This window comes from Patiria miniata, unplaced genomic scaffold, assembly GCF_015706575.1.
Source record: "Patiria miniata isolate m_02_andy unplaced genomic scaffold, ASM1570657v1 HiC_scaffold_19, whole genome shotgun sequence".
Classification (NCBI taxonomy): Eukaryota; Metazoa; Echinodermata; class Asteroidea; order Valvatida; family Asterinidae; genus Patiria; species Patiria miniata.
The window spans coordinates 2,920,420-2,936,217 of NW_024037057.1; the positions used below are offsets into that span (position 1 = coordinate 2,920,420).

At 39.5% G+C, this 15,798-nt stretch overlaps 1 protein-coding gene across 1 annotated transcript; it reads left to right on the top strand.

Moving 5' to 3' along the window:
- Window positions 1-399: 399 nt before the first annotated feature.
- On the top strand, window positions 400-1,449 carry LOC119726014 (neuromedin-U receptor 2-like). Its single transcript, XM_038197634.1, has one exon. The coding sequence runs from the start codon at window positions 400-402 to the stop codon at window positions 1,447-1,449; it is 1,050 nt and encodes a 349-aa protein (XP_038053562.1).
- Window positions 1,450-15,798: the final 14,349 nt, after the last annotated feature.

Here is a 15,798-nt window from a genome sequence, read left to right on the forward strand (position 1 = left end):
CGCTGGCACAAACTTGATCAAGATTCACTGCACTGCTTGACTCTCAACACTGGATTAAAATCCTTCATTTTTATTAATCTTTTTCTTGATGTGTGGTCCTGTTGGCCGACACATTTTTGGGAAAAGCAGGCACGAACTTCTGACTTGATTGACATACATTTGCGCAAAACAAGAAAAAGCGAAAACAAAAATACTTCACATTTTTTGATGTTTTCTTGTTCAACCACTTTAAACTGGATTAGGATTCCCATATTGAAGTCAAACCGAGTGTGTAGTACTAAAACAGCAGTGTGCGTTAGGACTGTAAGAACGCTGGGCAAAATATCTGACTGACTGTGAATTCGTTGTGAAGCTTCGCTGATCAGTACTCCGCAAAAAGTCCCAAGACAATTTTTGAGAATGGAACCGGCTGGGCCTGACGGTCTGGTGTGGGCCAACTTCACGGAGTACAGTTATTACTACATGTACTACGTAGATCCCGTATTGCAGGATGCCTACGATTGGTCGGATGTCATCAACGCCATATCGACGAAGGGAATCATTCCGTTTGGCCTACTGACAAATTTAATCTTCCTGTTTGTGGTGATTCGAGTGCGTGCCATGCACACGCCGATTAACATCCACTTGTCCAATCTGGCGGTGGCCGACATGTTGTTTCTGCTTATCAATGTGTTCCAGTACGCGACGGGAATCGCTACTTTGGCCACCGGCGTCTTAACTTATCTCCCTTACTTGGCATCAATGCTTTTTGTCACCGCAATGGCTGCGGGTCGCTGCTTTGCGATTTACTGCCCGTTCCGGGCGCGGACGGGCCCAACCACATGCCGCGCCGTTGTGGTCGCAGTTGTGGTCTGGGTGGTCTCGCTCCTGTTCAGCGTGGCTTTCAACCTAATCGTTTACTCGCAGAGCGTGGATGGCCTGGTTCTGAACCTCCTTTACCTGCTCATCAACCCGATATTTTTAGTCGTCAACGTGGTTCTCTATGCTTGCGTGATCGGTGGGCTCTTCAAGCACCGGCGGATTAACGCGAGCACTGCTCTCAGCCAGCGTCGACTAGTCTTCATGCTGGTCACCAACACAGCGGTGTTTTTCGCATTCCACATCGCCGCGACATCCTTCAACCTCTACGCCATGTTCAATCCGATGCCGAGGGCCACCGCCGTGATTGGCCACGCCCTCATCTACATGCTCTCGTTCCTCAACTCCAGCGTCAACCCACTGGTGTACACCGCCACCAACGCCGAGTACCGGGCGGCCTTCCTGAGCGCTTTCACGTTTCCATGTTGTCGTGGTTGTCGGTTCGGCAAGAACAAGCAGCGAACAAACTACATCGCGATACGGGAACGTGCCCGGACGGCATCAAACTCAAACGGACCAATGAACTGCTACGAACTCCGGGACATTAATCCAAATTCACTCACTACAGACGTTCCAGAGTTTGTGACTTAATTAAAGAGAATATATACAACATTTCTTTTTGCTGTAATTTTCAAAAATGGATGGATTTGGTGGTTATCATTTTGTAGCAAATATTGTCACACGGCCCGGTTTCAAGTTTTGTGTCCGTAGATGCAAGGAAAACCAAGAACAAAAATCATGTTCTTGTAGTCTGGTTCCCTGACCCCTTTTCAGATGAAACGGAGCAATTTATAGACGTCGGGGAATTGTAGGGTCAGGAAGCTGGCTTGTACCCGTACGCGTGTTTTATTATATTTTTTGCAGCAAACATCGTATTTTAACCAATCACATCACGCACCCTTACTTGAATAATTTTTAATTATCACGCTGTGTGGATGGAAGACACTTAGGTTCTCGTGGTGTTTTCCCTTCAACTAAACTTATCCCAAGCAACAAAAAGATTTGATGAAAATGGCATGATGGGTTTGAACCACAGATCTTGCGATCTATAGCTCACCCCGCTATCCACTAGGCCACTGAAGCAGCTTGACGAAAGCCGTTCCTTGAAATGCTTTAAATGTACATGAATGACTGAGTGATAGCAATGGTGTGAGGTCATTGTTATTTTTTTATTATGAATAAACATCGAACTAGCTGAATAATCATGATCCATTGACGATGTGTGCTGCAGATAAAAACCCGTGCACAGCTGCGTAACCGATTGCAAACAAAATGTAGACCAACTAAATTTGGTAAATTGGGGGCAGTGTTTTCCAATGATGGATCGGCCGACCATCGTTGGAAATTAATACAAAAATTTCACCTTTCTTGAAAATGTCAGCACAACAGGTGCCATGAATTTACAGGATGCTTTAGACTGTCATTCACTAACAGTCCAGTAAGCTATTTCATAATAATTCGGCAGATTTGTTTTTTGATGTTTGCAAATGTTGTATATACAAAATGTATACAGGGTGAGTCAAAAAAACGGAAACCCAAATGTCTGGCCCATTGTTTTCGTGAAGTTCTGCATGTTGCACTTTCAAAATCCAGGATATGAAAGCCCAATTCATAAGCTTTCTTTTAGTACAAGAATTATTCAAATCACTTACGTACTTTTCAATTTACAGGGTTTTAAACACAACCGCCGTTTTAAGGTTCTGTCCACGGAGCACAAGAAAGTTCAGTGTTCTTTCAGCAAAACGAAAACAAATCACATAAGGATGTGTGTGAATTGTTTTCGTTTTGCTGAAAGAACACACACCTTTTTTGTGATCTGTGGACAGAACTTTAAAACGATGGTTGTGTTTAAAACTCCGCAACTTAAAAAGTACATGAGTGGCTTGAATGATTCTTGCACTAAAAGAAAGCTTATGAATTGGGCTTTCATATCCTAGATTTTTAAAGTGCTACATGCAGAACTTCACTAAAACAATGGTCCCGACATTTGGGTTTCATCTTTTTTACTCACCCTGTATTGCCTTTAAGAATTCTAACATTTACATGTATCTTTGCTTTTGCACTGACTTCACTTGAACTTTAAAAGTAATGGACACCTTTGCAAACATTCAAAAATGAGACTTCCACATATGAAATATGCTATTGTACTTGATTGTAGGAATAATGGTACTGTATCAAGCATGCTGTGAAATCATTGCACCTGGTACATGTATGCTGTCATTTTCAAGAAAGGAGGAATTCCCATCATTTCCTTGTGATGGTACGGACCAAACCATCGCGAGAAAAGAAACGCCTTTTTCAATACTGCCCCCAAAGGATGCGAATTACTTTTCCTGGGGGAAAAATAGGCATCATACATCACAAGAGGGTGCAAGTCAAAAGCTGTTCAAACAGTCACACACAGTCAAAATTCACTTCCACTTCCCCTGCTAAACTTTTAACAAAGGCTAGTCACCAGCAGTCAGATCATGTCAAGCAAGCACTGTGACTAGTCAAACTGAGTTGTGGTCACAGCTGTTTTATCACTCACCTGGAGTCAAAGTACAGCTAAATCGAGTTACATTTAGTCACAGCCAGTCAATCCTGCTTTATGTACTGGGAGGCTGGGAGCTCTTAACTGTTGAAAACAGTCACTTAATTGATTTTGACTGAAAGGACAACTTGGCACAGAATGTATGTTTGCATAGGAGGGTTAATAAACATTTCCGAAGGGAAGTCGAGAAAAACAAAGATGCATTACAGACTTCTTAAAAGTATACATGTGTCATTTTGGACAGACTGTTATTTTTTGTTTAAAGGGAATGTACAGCATTTGCTTTTGCTGCAATTTTCAAAAATACTTGGATTTGGAGGATTAGTATGTTATAGAAAACATTGTTAAACTGACTTGTTTCACGTTTTGGGTTCGGAGATGCTGGAAAATCCAAGAAAACCAACCATGTTCTTGTAGTCTGGTTCCCTGACCCCACTTAAGATGAAACAGAGCAATTTTTTATACACTTTGGGGAATTGTAAGGTGAGAGAATCAGTCTAGCTGGCTTGTTCCATTTTCACAGGTGTACAATGTAGAAACAATTGCAAAGAAAATGCGGAATAACTCAATATGAAAAATTAGGAGCACTTTTTGAAAACAGCCAGTTTTCTCCAACACTGGTCGGCCGACCAGCGTTGGAAAAATACAAGTTTTCTTGAAAATGTCAGCACACCAGGAGCCACGATTTTACAGCATGCTTTGGACTGTCATTCCCTGACAATCCAGTAGGACATTTTGTGATAATTTGCTCATCTCGTTTTTTGATGTTAGCAAATGTTGTATCGTCCCTTTAATATTTTTTATTATATTCTTGTGCCTTGAATCGCCAAAAACACAATTTTTGCAAATGGCGTCCATAATATCTGTAACCAAGTACATGTAATGTACCGTATGTACATGTACATTATAAATTTAAAATATTTATTTATACTGGTATGAAATGGTAGACAGCCCCTGTATTGTTGGGTTCATAAAAAGTGCAGTACTCATAGCAGTTGTTCATATTTGTTTAATTTATTAATTTATGGTTCAAATTCAATTATTCTAACCTAAAGCAAGGGCTTACATGTGTAGATGTACATGAATGTTTATAATCAACTTAATGATGTTGTCTGCATATGCTGGATTTGTAGTCTGGTAGTGGCCAAAATTCCAAAGTTAAAGCTAGAGTAGACCAGTTAATAATAATGCGTATACATAAAGCGCACGTTCGGTATCCACCATTATTAGTGCTCAAGACGCTACATCATTACCGGTATTACCCTACTCATTGGACCAACGTAACATTCCAAATACCATCTCAGCTCCCTGGGGAGTATACAGCTGCATGCTGCCATTTTGAGGCACAAAGCAGCTAATATCAATCACAATAACCATCTCTGCCCTTACAGGTACCCAATTTACTCCTGGGTATTAAAGAAAGTGTACATGTACATCATTGGCTTTTGCTGTAATTTTCAGAAATGAACTATTTGGGGGGTTAGTATAATACATGTAGATCAAATATTGTTACATTGACATGTTTGAAGTTTTGCGTTTGGAAAATGCTGGAAAAACCAAGAAAAACAAACATGTTCAAGTAGTCTGGTTCCCTGATTCCACTAGAGATGAAATGGATCAAAAATGCCGGAAAATTGTAAGGTAAGGGAACCAGTCTAGCTGGCCTCGGTGCACCCGTTCATATGGAGTAGTTGAAAAACAGTTAGGTTTTCCAATGGTGGTCGGCCGACCACCGTTGGAAATGTATACAAAAGTACCATTTTTCTTAAAAAATGACTTCACACCAGGTGCCATAATTTTACAGGATGCTTTAGACTGTCATTTACCAACATCCTAGTAAGGTACGGTATTGCATAACAACTTGGTAGATTTATTTTTTGACGTTTGCAAATGTACATTTTTTGTAATTTCCCTTTAACAGATACCCGGTAACTTGTAAAGACTTGCTCAATTTTGTATCGGTGTTCAAACCAATCAATATTTAAAATATAAATATAACGGACCGAAATCCTGAATAGTTCTGAATTTTTTTTTCTCTAACCCCCTGTTACTTTTATCAATTTGCACAAAAGCCAAAAAGTCCTGTTTTTGAGTACAAAAAAAATCTATGAGAATATACGGTAGTAATGAGATATAAAATATACGGCTCGGGTAAATATTTATTACAGCATTTTATGAACCCTCTCCGACTCTCTGTCTGTGTGTGGTCATTAAAGTGGAATCACAAAAAGGTAATTTACGAACCACAGGAACAATATTTCAAAATTTAATTGGGATTCTTCTTTGGGGGGGTTCATAACAATGTATACATCTACACAGAGTAATTGTCAAACTAGGGAATCAATCATTATAACTTTTAATGAGAAGTTTCATCAAAATAAACACACCTGAGGGGTAATTTCACGCAAAAGTGGACACGGCTAGAATGTGGAAACTGTATGAAATCTTCCAAACTACAAGCATCACAACGTCAAATGTGGTGTCAAATTAAAGGGGACAACAAGATCTTTCATTTCAGTGGTGTGCCAATGAGATGGAATGTAGTTAAAGCTATAGTCCATCATTTGCAGCCATCCGAAAAGTAACTGGCATAATTATTGTTGAAAAACATACTTGGTTGAAAGATAGTAAGGGGACTAAACTCCCTGTGAAATTATTCTTTCTGGCAAGCTGTCATTTTGAAGTAATCAATGAAAGAAGGCCTTTCCAACGGTGCGTCTTAAGACGCACCGTAGGAAAATTTTAATTAGTAGTTCGTTTTGTTATTCGGCGAAACGCGCGCAAGCGTTGGCACGACGCACACGCGCGCGCAGTTGCTATAATTCGTCGGATCAGTGCGCGACATCGCGTAGCTGCAATCGGCTCAGTGAGAACGTGTCTCGGACGCTGAATTCAGGCCCAATTCAAAACATGATTCAGCAACTTTTGATTTGAAACTGAGATCCTAGAATGCTGTTTTTCTCGGAATATACAGCTGAAACTGACCTGAAACTTCATCAGGTTAGCTGTTCAGTATCCTTCATTAGATTTTGAACACTTTTATTGCTTCAAACGAACAAAATGCACAAATTACAAATGATGGACTATAGTTTCAAGTGTGATTTTGGGTCCCCCCAAAAAACTTGTTTTTTTGGCTAAAATCAGTGATTTGTTGAACCTTGTTTTAATGTGCAAAATGTGACTGTTATTGAGAGTTTGTGTGTGAAAGGCAGAGAGAAAGGTCCATATATATTACGAGAAAAGAGTTTCATCATGTTGCAGTTCATCAAACTCAGATTTATGCCGTGTTAAAAACCAAGAAGAGGAAGTAACGTGAGTGACGTAACGTGAGTGACGGTACCTCCCTGTACTCTAATGTCCCTTGCATCTAAAATACACACTTATTTGATTAAAAATGGGTTTTTATATACATACATGGGTTGAATGAAAGGTAAAATAATGTTACTTCTGTACATTTGAGTACATGTACATGTACATTTGTATAATTATTTGTACAATTAAAGGGAATGTACATCATTGGGTTTTGCTGTAATTTTCAGAAATGAATTATTTGAGGGGTTTAATAGTACATGTATAATAGATCAAATATTGTAACACTGACATGTTTGAAGTTTTGTGTTCGAAAATGCTGGAAAAACCAAGAAAGACAAAAATGTTCAAGTAGTCTGGTTCCCTGACTCCACTAAAGATGAAAAGTATCAATTTATAGATGCCGGAAAATTGTAAGGTGAGGGAACCAGTCTAGTTGGCCTGCACCCGTTCATGAACATGTAACCAATAGCAAACAAAATTTGGTCTGAAAAAATGGTAAATTTGGCGCAGTAGTTAAAAATAGTTAGGTTTTTCCAAAGGTGGTCGGCCGACCACCGTTGGAAATGTACACAAAAATACCACTTTTCTTGAAAACGACTTCACACCAGGTGCCATAATTTTACAGGATGCTTTAGACTGTCATTTACTCACATCCTAGTAAGGTATTTCGTAAAAACTGGGTAGTTATAGTTTTCGATGTTTGCAAATGTTGTATATTCCCTTTAAAGTGATTTATCAAACAAGAACTTACAAACACAAATTCTCTTTGTTTGGCACATTACAGCACTTGCACTTTTGTAAGCTATATTGTAATCTTCCCCTTTGCAAACAAATGCACGTATACATGTGTCGCACGGTCAATTAAAAAAAAAAATTCAAGATGTTACTAGCTGCCCGTCAGTGAGCTTTTAAAGATCTCCAATAAACATGATAAATCTGCACTCATAATACTGGTCCTCGTATCTTATTTTTTTCCCCATTTTTTTGTTTGGTCAAAGTTGTCCCCAGAGACTGACAAAACAGGCATGCCCATGTTATGCGATACAGGCCGTAGGAGCCAAATAATTGGTTTTTGAATGAGGAGTCTTCATTCTGAAGCACGCCTGCCATCGATAAATCATTCGCTTCATCAGCGTTTCAATAAACATGAAAAGTGCACACGTGTTGTTTCATGTTTTATCACATGACAAATGGTGGGGGGGGGGGGGGGGGAGTGTACTACATTGTAGGCACCTGTATTTCGTATGTGATGACCAAAAAATTCCATTAAAACTAAGTGGATTTTTATGCCGCGATGATGAAAGTACATGTAGTCCCTTGTAAAAGTTGCATCGAACCTAGCCTTGGTCAATGCTCTCGTCGTTATTCGTCCCGTACGCGGTCAATCGTCGGCATATATCCTCACGCGCTATGCACATGCATGTAAAAATACAGCGCGAACAGCGACCTCACGCGGCCACTATTTTTATGCAAATCAGTTGGAGACGATGTCGAGCCTTGGTTCAATCGTCGGCCAAAGCTTATGTTTTTCTTTACTTTGTGCTAGATTTCTAGCGCACGACCTCGTATGCGAATACAGATAATGTAGGCGGGGCTAATATGTGGAGTGTCCAATCACACTTTGGTAAATCCGGACGTCATCAAATTATTTGCAGCTTTTCCGCCTTTTGCGGACGTGACAGGAACCACAGTTTTTGTGCATTGGTGCCGTGTGCAGAGACACACAATGTGTACGTGTATGGACTATGTACGGTGCTACGTTTCACTATGCAAGTTTCCACACAACGATCAACCAATAAGAAAACGACATTTAAGGTCAGCTAAGGCTATTAACATAATGAGCACCACCCCCAAAACCTCACATGGACGATTTAACCAAGGCTCGACATCGTCTCCAACTGATTTGCATAAAAATAGTGGCCGCGTGAGGTCGCTGTTCTCGCTGTATTTTTACATGCATGTGCATAGCGCGTGAGGATATATATGCCGACGATTGACCGCGTACGGGACGAATAACGACGAGAGCATTGACCAAGGCTACATCGAACCCGCTGAATTGATACTGAGACAACATGTTTAAAGGATTTGGTGTGCATTTACAGGTAGTACAAAAACTGGTATCCTATTGAAGTAAAACACTGGGTACCCAGGTACCCGTAAAAGAAAGCCAACCCCAAAATTCAAATCCCGGAAGTTGTCTGAAGAGCTCTATAGCTGTACAGTTAAACTGCAACTTTCGCGATCATTATCTGCTGCGCGTATGGTAGAAATGCAAATAAATGTTAAATGTATGTTTTGGGATTCCATGTAGCCTGGATTTCATTGTAAAAGTTCACCAAGAATGGCATTCAAAAGCTTTTTTTTTTTTCATTGTCTGAGAAGTTACTAAGTAACTTGTAAAGTTGGTTAGGGGTGTCCGATCCCATAATCTGGAACTGGTTCCTGACATTAACCCTAACCCCCTAGGCCCTTGTTGCTTACAACCATCCTCAATCCTCCAAAATCCTCCAAAATTTTCCAACTCCGCCTAAATTTTTCAAAACTGTCAGACAGTCCTGCCTCAAAATGCATTCATCCTCAATCCTCCAAAATCCTCCTCATCCCAAAACTTTGCACTCGTGTTTAAATGAAGGATAACCAACGCCAAATCCTTCAAAATCATCAGACAGTCCTGCCTCAAAGTGCATTCATCCTCAATCCTCCAAAATCCTCTTGTGCTTCAATCACCATTCATCCTCAATCCTCCAAAATCCTCATGTGCTTCAATCACCATTCATCCTCAATCCTCCAGAATCCTCATTTGATTCAATCACAATTCATCCTCAATCCTCTAGAATCCTCCAAAACCGCCAGGAGGATTTTGGAGGAGTGAGGTGGGTTAGGGTTGCTACCGGTAAATAGCTAACCACGGAATTGTGCACTTATGATCCCCATTCTGTTCTAACAGCGCTAGCATCAAATCTGCGCTAACCTTGTAAGCACAAACTCCATAGTAACTGGATGTGTGCAATGCATGTACCGGTACACACAGTACATAAAACTAAAATTCCTTGCTAGCCCATAAAATAAGCTTAATCGTATAATGTATACACACAGAATGTTCTGCTTACATGTAGACCTAAGCAGGAATTCTCTGTGTACTGTACCAGTAAGCACTGTCAGTGCACAGATAAGTGTAATTCGCGCCATACACGTTCGTGAACACGCACGTTTGTTTATGGTGTAAATCAAGGATTTTCTTTTGTTCCTCTTCCATTTTTCCTTTGTTTGAACTTGAACTTTGTTGCAACAGCTCTCATTGGTTTTGTACACGTTTTACACGATTTGGTGCCTGTCCTCGGTTCACCGATGATGTTGCACGTGTGTGTCCTCGATTTACACCATAAACAAACACACTGGTACGTGTTAACCCCAGAGGACCGACAAACGAAGGGAGAACAACAGATCCTTTCAGTCCTCGGGAGTTGGGTCTTTTGTTCAATAGTCCTCTGTAGTAGGTTTGTGTGCTTAGTCTTTGGGAGAGTGCTTTATTACAGGGACAAAGGGGAACACAAAGCATTGTCCTCGACAGTGTAGTAAAACAAGAGTGTGTCACGCGGTGTGTCCCTCCCCCTAGATTTCTCAATAGAGGTCATATATGTACAAAGCGCCGTTTACTGTTCAAGCACGGACTCCCTAAATTACACATCTACCACTATGAAAATGTTGTGTTTTTCTTTATATTAACATAAATGTGTATAGACACATCTGGCATCCATTGTATGGGGAAAGACTTTCAAATTAATAACTCTTTATCCATACATGTACGTATACTTTATGTTGAAAGGAATACAACGCCCAGGTCCCATCTGTTTGTAAACGCACACAGTGTGTAATGAAAACAAGTTCTAAAAAAGCGAAAAAGCATTAGCAAGCCCAAGGTTAGATAGAACGTATTTGCAATTCTGGTAATTGAATCAGGATGGACTAATTCTGTGTCTGTAAAAACTTGGACATTGATCCTACCATATAACAACATAAACAAAATAACTGAAAATAAAATTACTATGGCCATGATTACAGTATAATCGCATTTGAATATTTCAATGAAAGGAAACAATTTAATAATCTCCCTAAATTTTTTAACAAATTGGGATGGTCCATTTGCACTGAGATTCTTGAGGTTATTGTCTGCACAAAATCAACCCCAACGTCCAGGGCTGTGATCACGCGATTTGAAAGTAATCAATTTAAAAAGGGGGAACAGACAAATTACATGTATGTTGCAATTTACAGTGACTTTGTTGGCGATGGAAGTGAACCCAAAAAACCTCTCAAAAAGAAACAAGAAACAAGAAGAAAAAACAAGAGAGAAAAAAATCCTGCAGATTATATTTTCAATAATGCTTAATATTGGTTTTCTTATGATTCTATGAATAGTTTGGTTGCAGTACCCTCTACTACGTCAGACTCGAACCAACCATCCAATCCCGTTAGCTCCGTGGTCGAGTGGTAAGACATCTGCATTAATAAGCAGGAGGTCGTGGGTTCAAGTCCCACCCAGAGTGATTTTTTTTGTTCACACAATCACTATCACAAACCCAATATTGAATTTACATCCCCCGTCACAAAATTCCATCTTATGAAAAGTAGTTAATTCAACTCAATACAACATCTATTTCCACACTGTGGAGGCATCTTCCTAAAAAGCCGAAGTTTGCGGTGAATGTGCCCAACAATACAAGACAAAACAAGACAAACAACACTAATTATAGAATTTAGAAAATAATAAAAAATATTTCAATATGTAAGGGTTCAACAAAGTAGACACGACAATAAACAACAGATCAACAACAGCTAAGGCCAAAAAAAAAAAGTCTCCGGTTTCTGGTAAGCGCGCGCGTCGCCGTAGCCATGCGCGTCGGCAAAATGAAAATGTTTTTTTTTCAATAAAAGATGATGTCTCAAAACCGCCAAACTCACTGGTTTGACTGGAATCCTGCTGCTGCACAATTATAACGTGTTTTTAGATGGGGTTATGATCGAGAATAAGTTTTATGTGGCCTCTCCGGACTCCCATACATTTGCACTAAGTTTAGTCGGGCACCATTTGCAATCATCAACCGACATTTGAAGCAAAAAAGACAGGTAAAAAAAAAAAAGCCGCGTCGCCGCACCACAGAAACACATACCAGAAACCGGAGACTTTCTTTTTTTGGCCTAAGCCAACTTAATAATGAATCGGGCACTCTGAGAATTAAGTAAGAAAGTTGCTAGTTTATATTTGAATGTACATATGTATTACTTGAAGGGCAATTAGTTAAAGACGGTGAAAGACAGTTCCAGTTTTGTTGGTCCGGAGAAAGAAATGGTATGTTGAGAAAGAGTTGTTTTGACTTGAGGCATACAATTTGGACAAGGACCTAGTATTATAATCATGTATGGATCTATTAAATTGAAAAGGTTGTGTAACGATCAAGGAAGTTGGTTATTTACAAATTTATACATAAAAACATCTTGCTGAAAGATATTAATATTCGTAAACAGAAAAAAAAGGGAAAAAACATTTATTGTTCTGGTTCCAGCACTGACATATATTGTTTTGAAATGAATTAAATCAAGAGAATTTATTGTTTTACCATCATGTCGGATTTGCCATCATTCTGTTTTCATGTTTAAATGTTCAGGAGTTTTGTTTTTAAATGATAAGAACATTAAAGGGACACTAGGTCCTGGAACAGCCCCATTGGGCTACAAAACGCGCATTGAACGAGACTATGGTAACCGGAAAGAACAAGTAAAACTAGGATAGAAACATCCACACAACTATTCTTTAAAAAAACTGGGCGTTTTTGTGTTATTCCTGTATTATGCGTGCGAGAACGAATTTCGGGGTCCACATTTGCGACCCCATAAATTCGAGCCGTTTGGATGCTAGTTGTGATTTTCATTCGTACGCGTAAAATGTCCGCCTTTTGCGGATGTTGAAGAAACCACAATTTTGTTGCATTGGTGATTGGTCACCACTGTTCCCGAGACACACAACGTGTATATCATACATACACTGTATGAGAACGACACGAAAAAACGTATTCGTACTCCGTCGTGTCCGATGTAAACAACCGGGGTTTAAGACATTAGGTTTGTTTCCTTTCAACCACATGTTTAAAATAGGATAAGTAAACAATCCAAAACATGAAATTTTCGGAGATTTCAGGACCTACCGGTAGTGCCCCTTTATATGTAGAGCCACAGCCTAAAAAAAAAATACAATTATGTCATTCTATGAAATTTGGTTCCAAAGTGTGACGTTTTTCCTGCTACGCTGGTACTTTGTAATTTGCCATTGAAGTAGCATTAAGAATGGCTTCAAATGATTTTTAATTTACAAAAGAAAATGTAGTTGGGTACATATAGACCTGTTGTTTGCTATTCATAATCACTCTTGGAGGAAAATATTAAAGACTGTGACATCAGAATTATAAAATCATAAATGTCAGATGTAACAGGGACAGGAAAAAATAGCGGACCCTAAATTTGTGACTGGCTCCTCAAAAAAGGGTATTGTGTCGCAAAAAAGTGAAATTGAGTTATATACCGTACATGGTTGGAAAGCCCATAATGTAATCTTTTATTTGGTGTTTAATAGAGCTCCCTAGCACATCCAATTCTGGAGATATGACGTGTTTGCATATAAATTACTCCTTGGAGTTCAAATTACACAACTGAGAAAACAGGCTTTGAAATAGCTGCCGTTGTTGAAGAACAACAGAACGATGCACACAAAATGGATGTTTTTCCCACTCTGTTCATCAAAATCAACATTTATGTGAATGAAACTTTAAAACTGTAGATATTAAAGATGACATTCATGACAAAAAACAAAAATCACATTTTGACAAAATTTTCACCCTCTCAATGTTGAGCGGACCAATACACAATAATGCTCAGCGTGACTTAATGTATACCATATTTTGTGAAGCCGATCACATTTATAGAATGACGCATGCATCTGATAACTTTAGTATCTTCGCATGAGAAAAGGTCAGACATGGAAAAAACGCTCTTTTAGAAAGGTCGAACCACTTTATTAGAGAAAGGCGTAACGGGAATAAAAAAAAAAACCGGCGCCAGCGAGTTTTGCATTATTGATGGAAGAAACGAAGTAAATATCTTGATCGTATCAGCTCAGTAATTTGCAGGTCAGTGCTTGGCAATGAGGGAATGCTGATGATGAGTAAAGCCTCGTTTGTGGGAATTGCAACAGTACTATTCCCGACAAATGACCATGAAATGAATTGCGGCAAGAATTTGTACGTGAGTGCATCGTTGCAGAACGCTGGCCACTGTCCATTCGTGAAGGGACTATTAGTCATTTTCTTTTGACGGCACGACATTTCAATTCTGCAGGAATCTTTTAGGTCACTACAGTTGGGAAGCAGTTATATTTTTTATTATTTTTTTAACAAATTTTGCAGTCAAATTGAAAAAAAATATAAAAAGCAGGATTTGAATGAATAAGTCTCAGAAAATGCATACTACGGTAGCATTTGACAAATAGTCCAGTTCTTATCTCCAATTTTTTTCAGCCCCTCACCCCCCCCCCCCCCCAAAAAAAAGGGGGCCGTTGTTTGGGGGCAAAATCATCAGCTATTAATACAACAATATTTTGTGGTTTAAATATTCTTTTAAAGTTAATTCTTTTACTGTTTATAATGTCTCTGTTATTTCCTGACACCAGAGGGCGCTGTTAAAAAAATGTATCGGAACTGTGATGTACATAAAGGCACTTAACCCTAACGCTTTACTAAGTAGAAAAAAATGTCCGTCAAAATCCATCACTCACTCTGATTCACATGCTTCAGGACTAAATCTGTTGAAATCCACCACTGGTGCTGGTGGATTTTAATGGAATAGGCACACATGGCTTGTCTGCCAACATCCTCCAAATGGGGGTAAGGGTGGGGGGGATTTTGATGGAGTTGGTAAGGTTAATAGTGTTATTGTACAATTTAGTTCATGTACAAATCTACCAACTTTCTTATTTTTTCCTCAGATTTATGTATACTGTACACATTACGCATACTGAACATGTAAATCAGCTTCGACACCGTACATATGTAAGAAACACACACGCAAAATAGACAAGTCTGGCACTACATGTATGCATTGTGTGGTCAATCTGATGACATCACTATTTTGATTATGAATACAGAAATTTGAACTAGCCTTACAAACAAACAGCAACGCAAAGGCTGAAAAGAGGACAGCTGGGACAAAAATTGCAATGCAAGAACTGCAGTACAAAAAAAATATCGATTGTGTGGACAGTTTGGTCTTGAAACAGGCTTGTCTATAGTCTATGTAATAGACCACGGTGAATGACGTGGTCTATGTTACGAGCAGATTCACTGATTAATTAGGCAAGACAACCGCTTCTTGACCTCTAAATTTTGACCAATCAGCAGGCGCTTTCTATATCTGGTCTTCGGTCATTCACCCGTCATAGACATGGATAAAAAAATCCTGTGTCACACACCCTGTATCATGTTACACGCATATGCCCCCGGCTGTTGTTGTACAGTCAAACAAAACATTGTATTACAAAACACTGCATTCAAGTTGACCAATCAAACCATTTAGTCCTGATTTGGGAATGAAATGACATCACGATTTAGTAAGGTCAACTCCAATTGGTTGGGTCAACTCCAATTGGTTGGCGCGCGGCTTGCATATGCATGTCTAGACATATCAGACGTTAGGAGACTTGCTCCGTGGATAACGGGTGATACTCAGACTAACTTGTCTAGTCTCGCATGCCCGAAAGTCCATTTTTAATATGACACTATTGATAGTGACACTCAGTGACTTGGACAGTCAGTCCGTTAGTCTAGATTAAACCCAGTCTCAGGACAATAGGGCTGCCCTTCGGGTCTAGACATAGGGTGTTATCAAAACCATGTTCTCTTGTTGAGTAACACGAAAACTGGGTTCCAAATGATGGGAACCAATACAGGAACAGTGTTCGCGAACAAGATTCTCACTCCCCACTTATTGGGAAGTAGATGTAGAACGTCGAGAGCTAAGATGGCGGACTTAGGCCCCTACCGGAACTT

Excerpts from the sequence above, each read along its gene's own strand:
- LOC119726014 (XM_038197634.1), top strand. The coding sequence starts at position 400 with ATGGAACCGGCTGGGCCTGACGGTCTGGTGTGGGCCAACTTCACGGAG.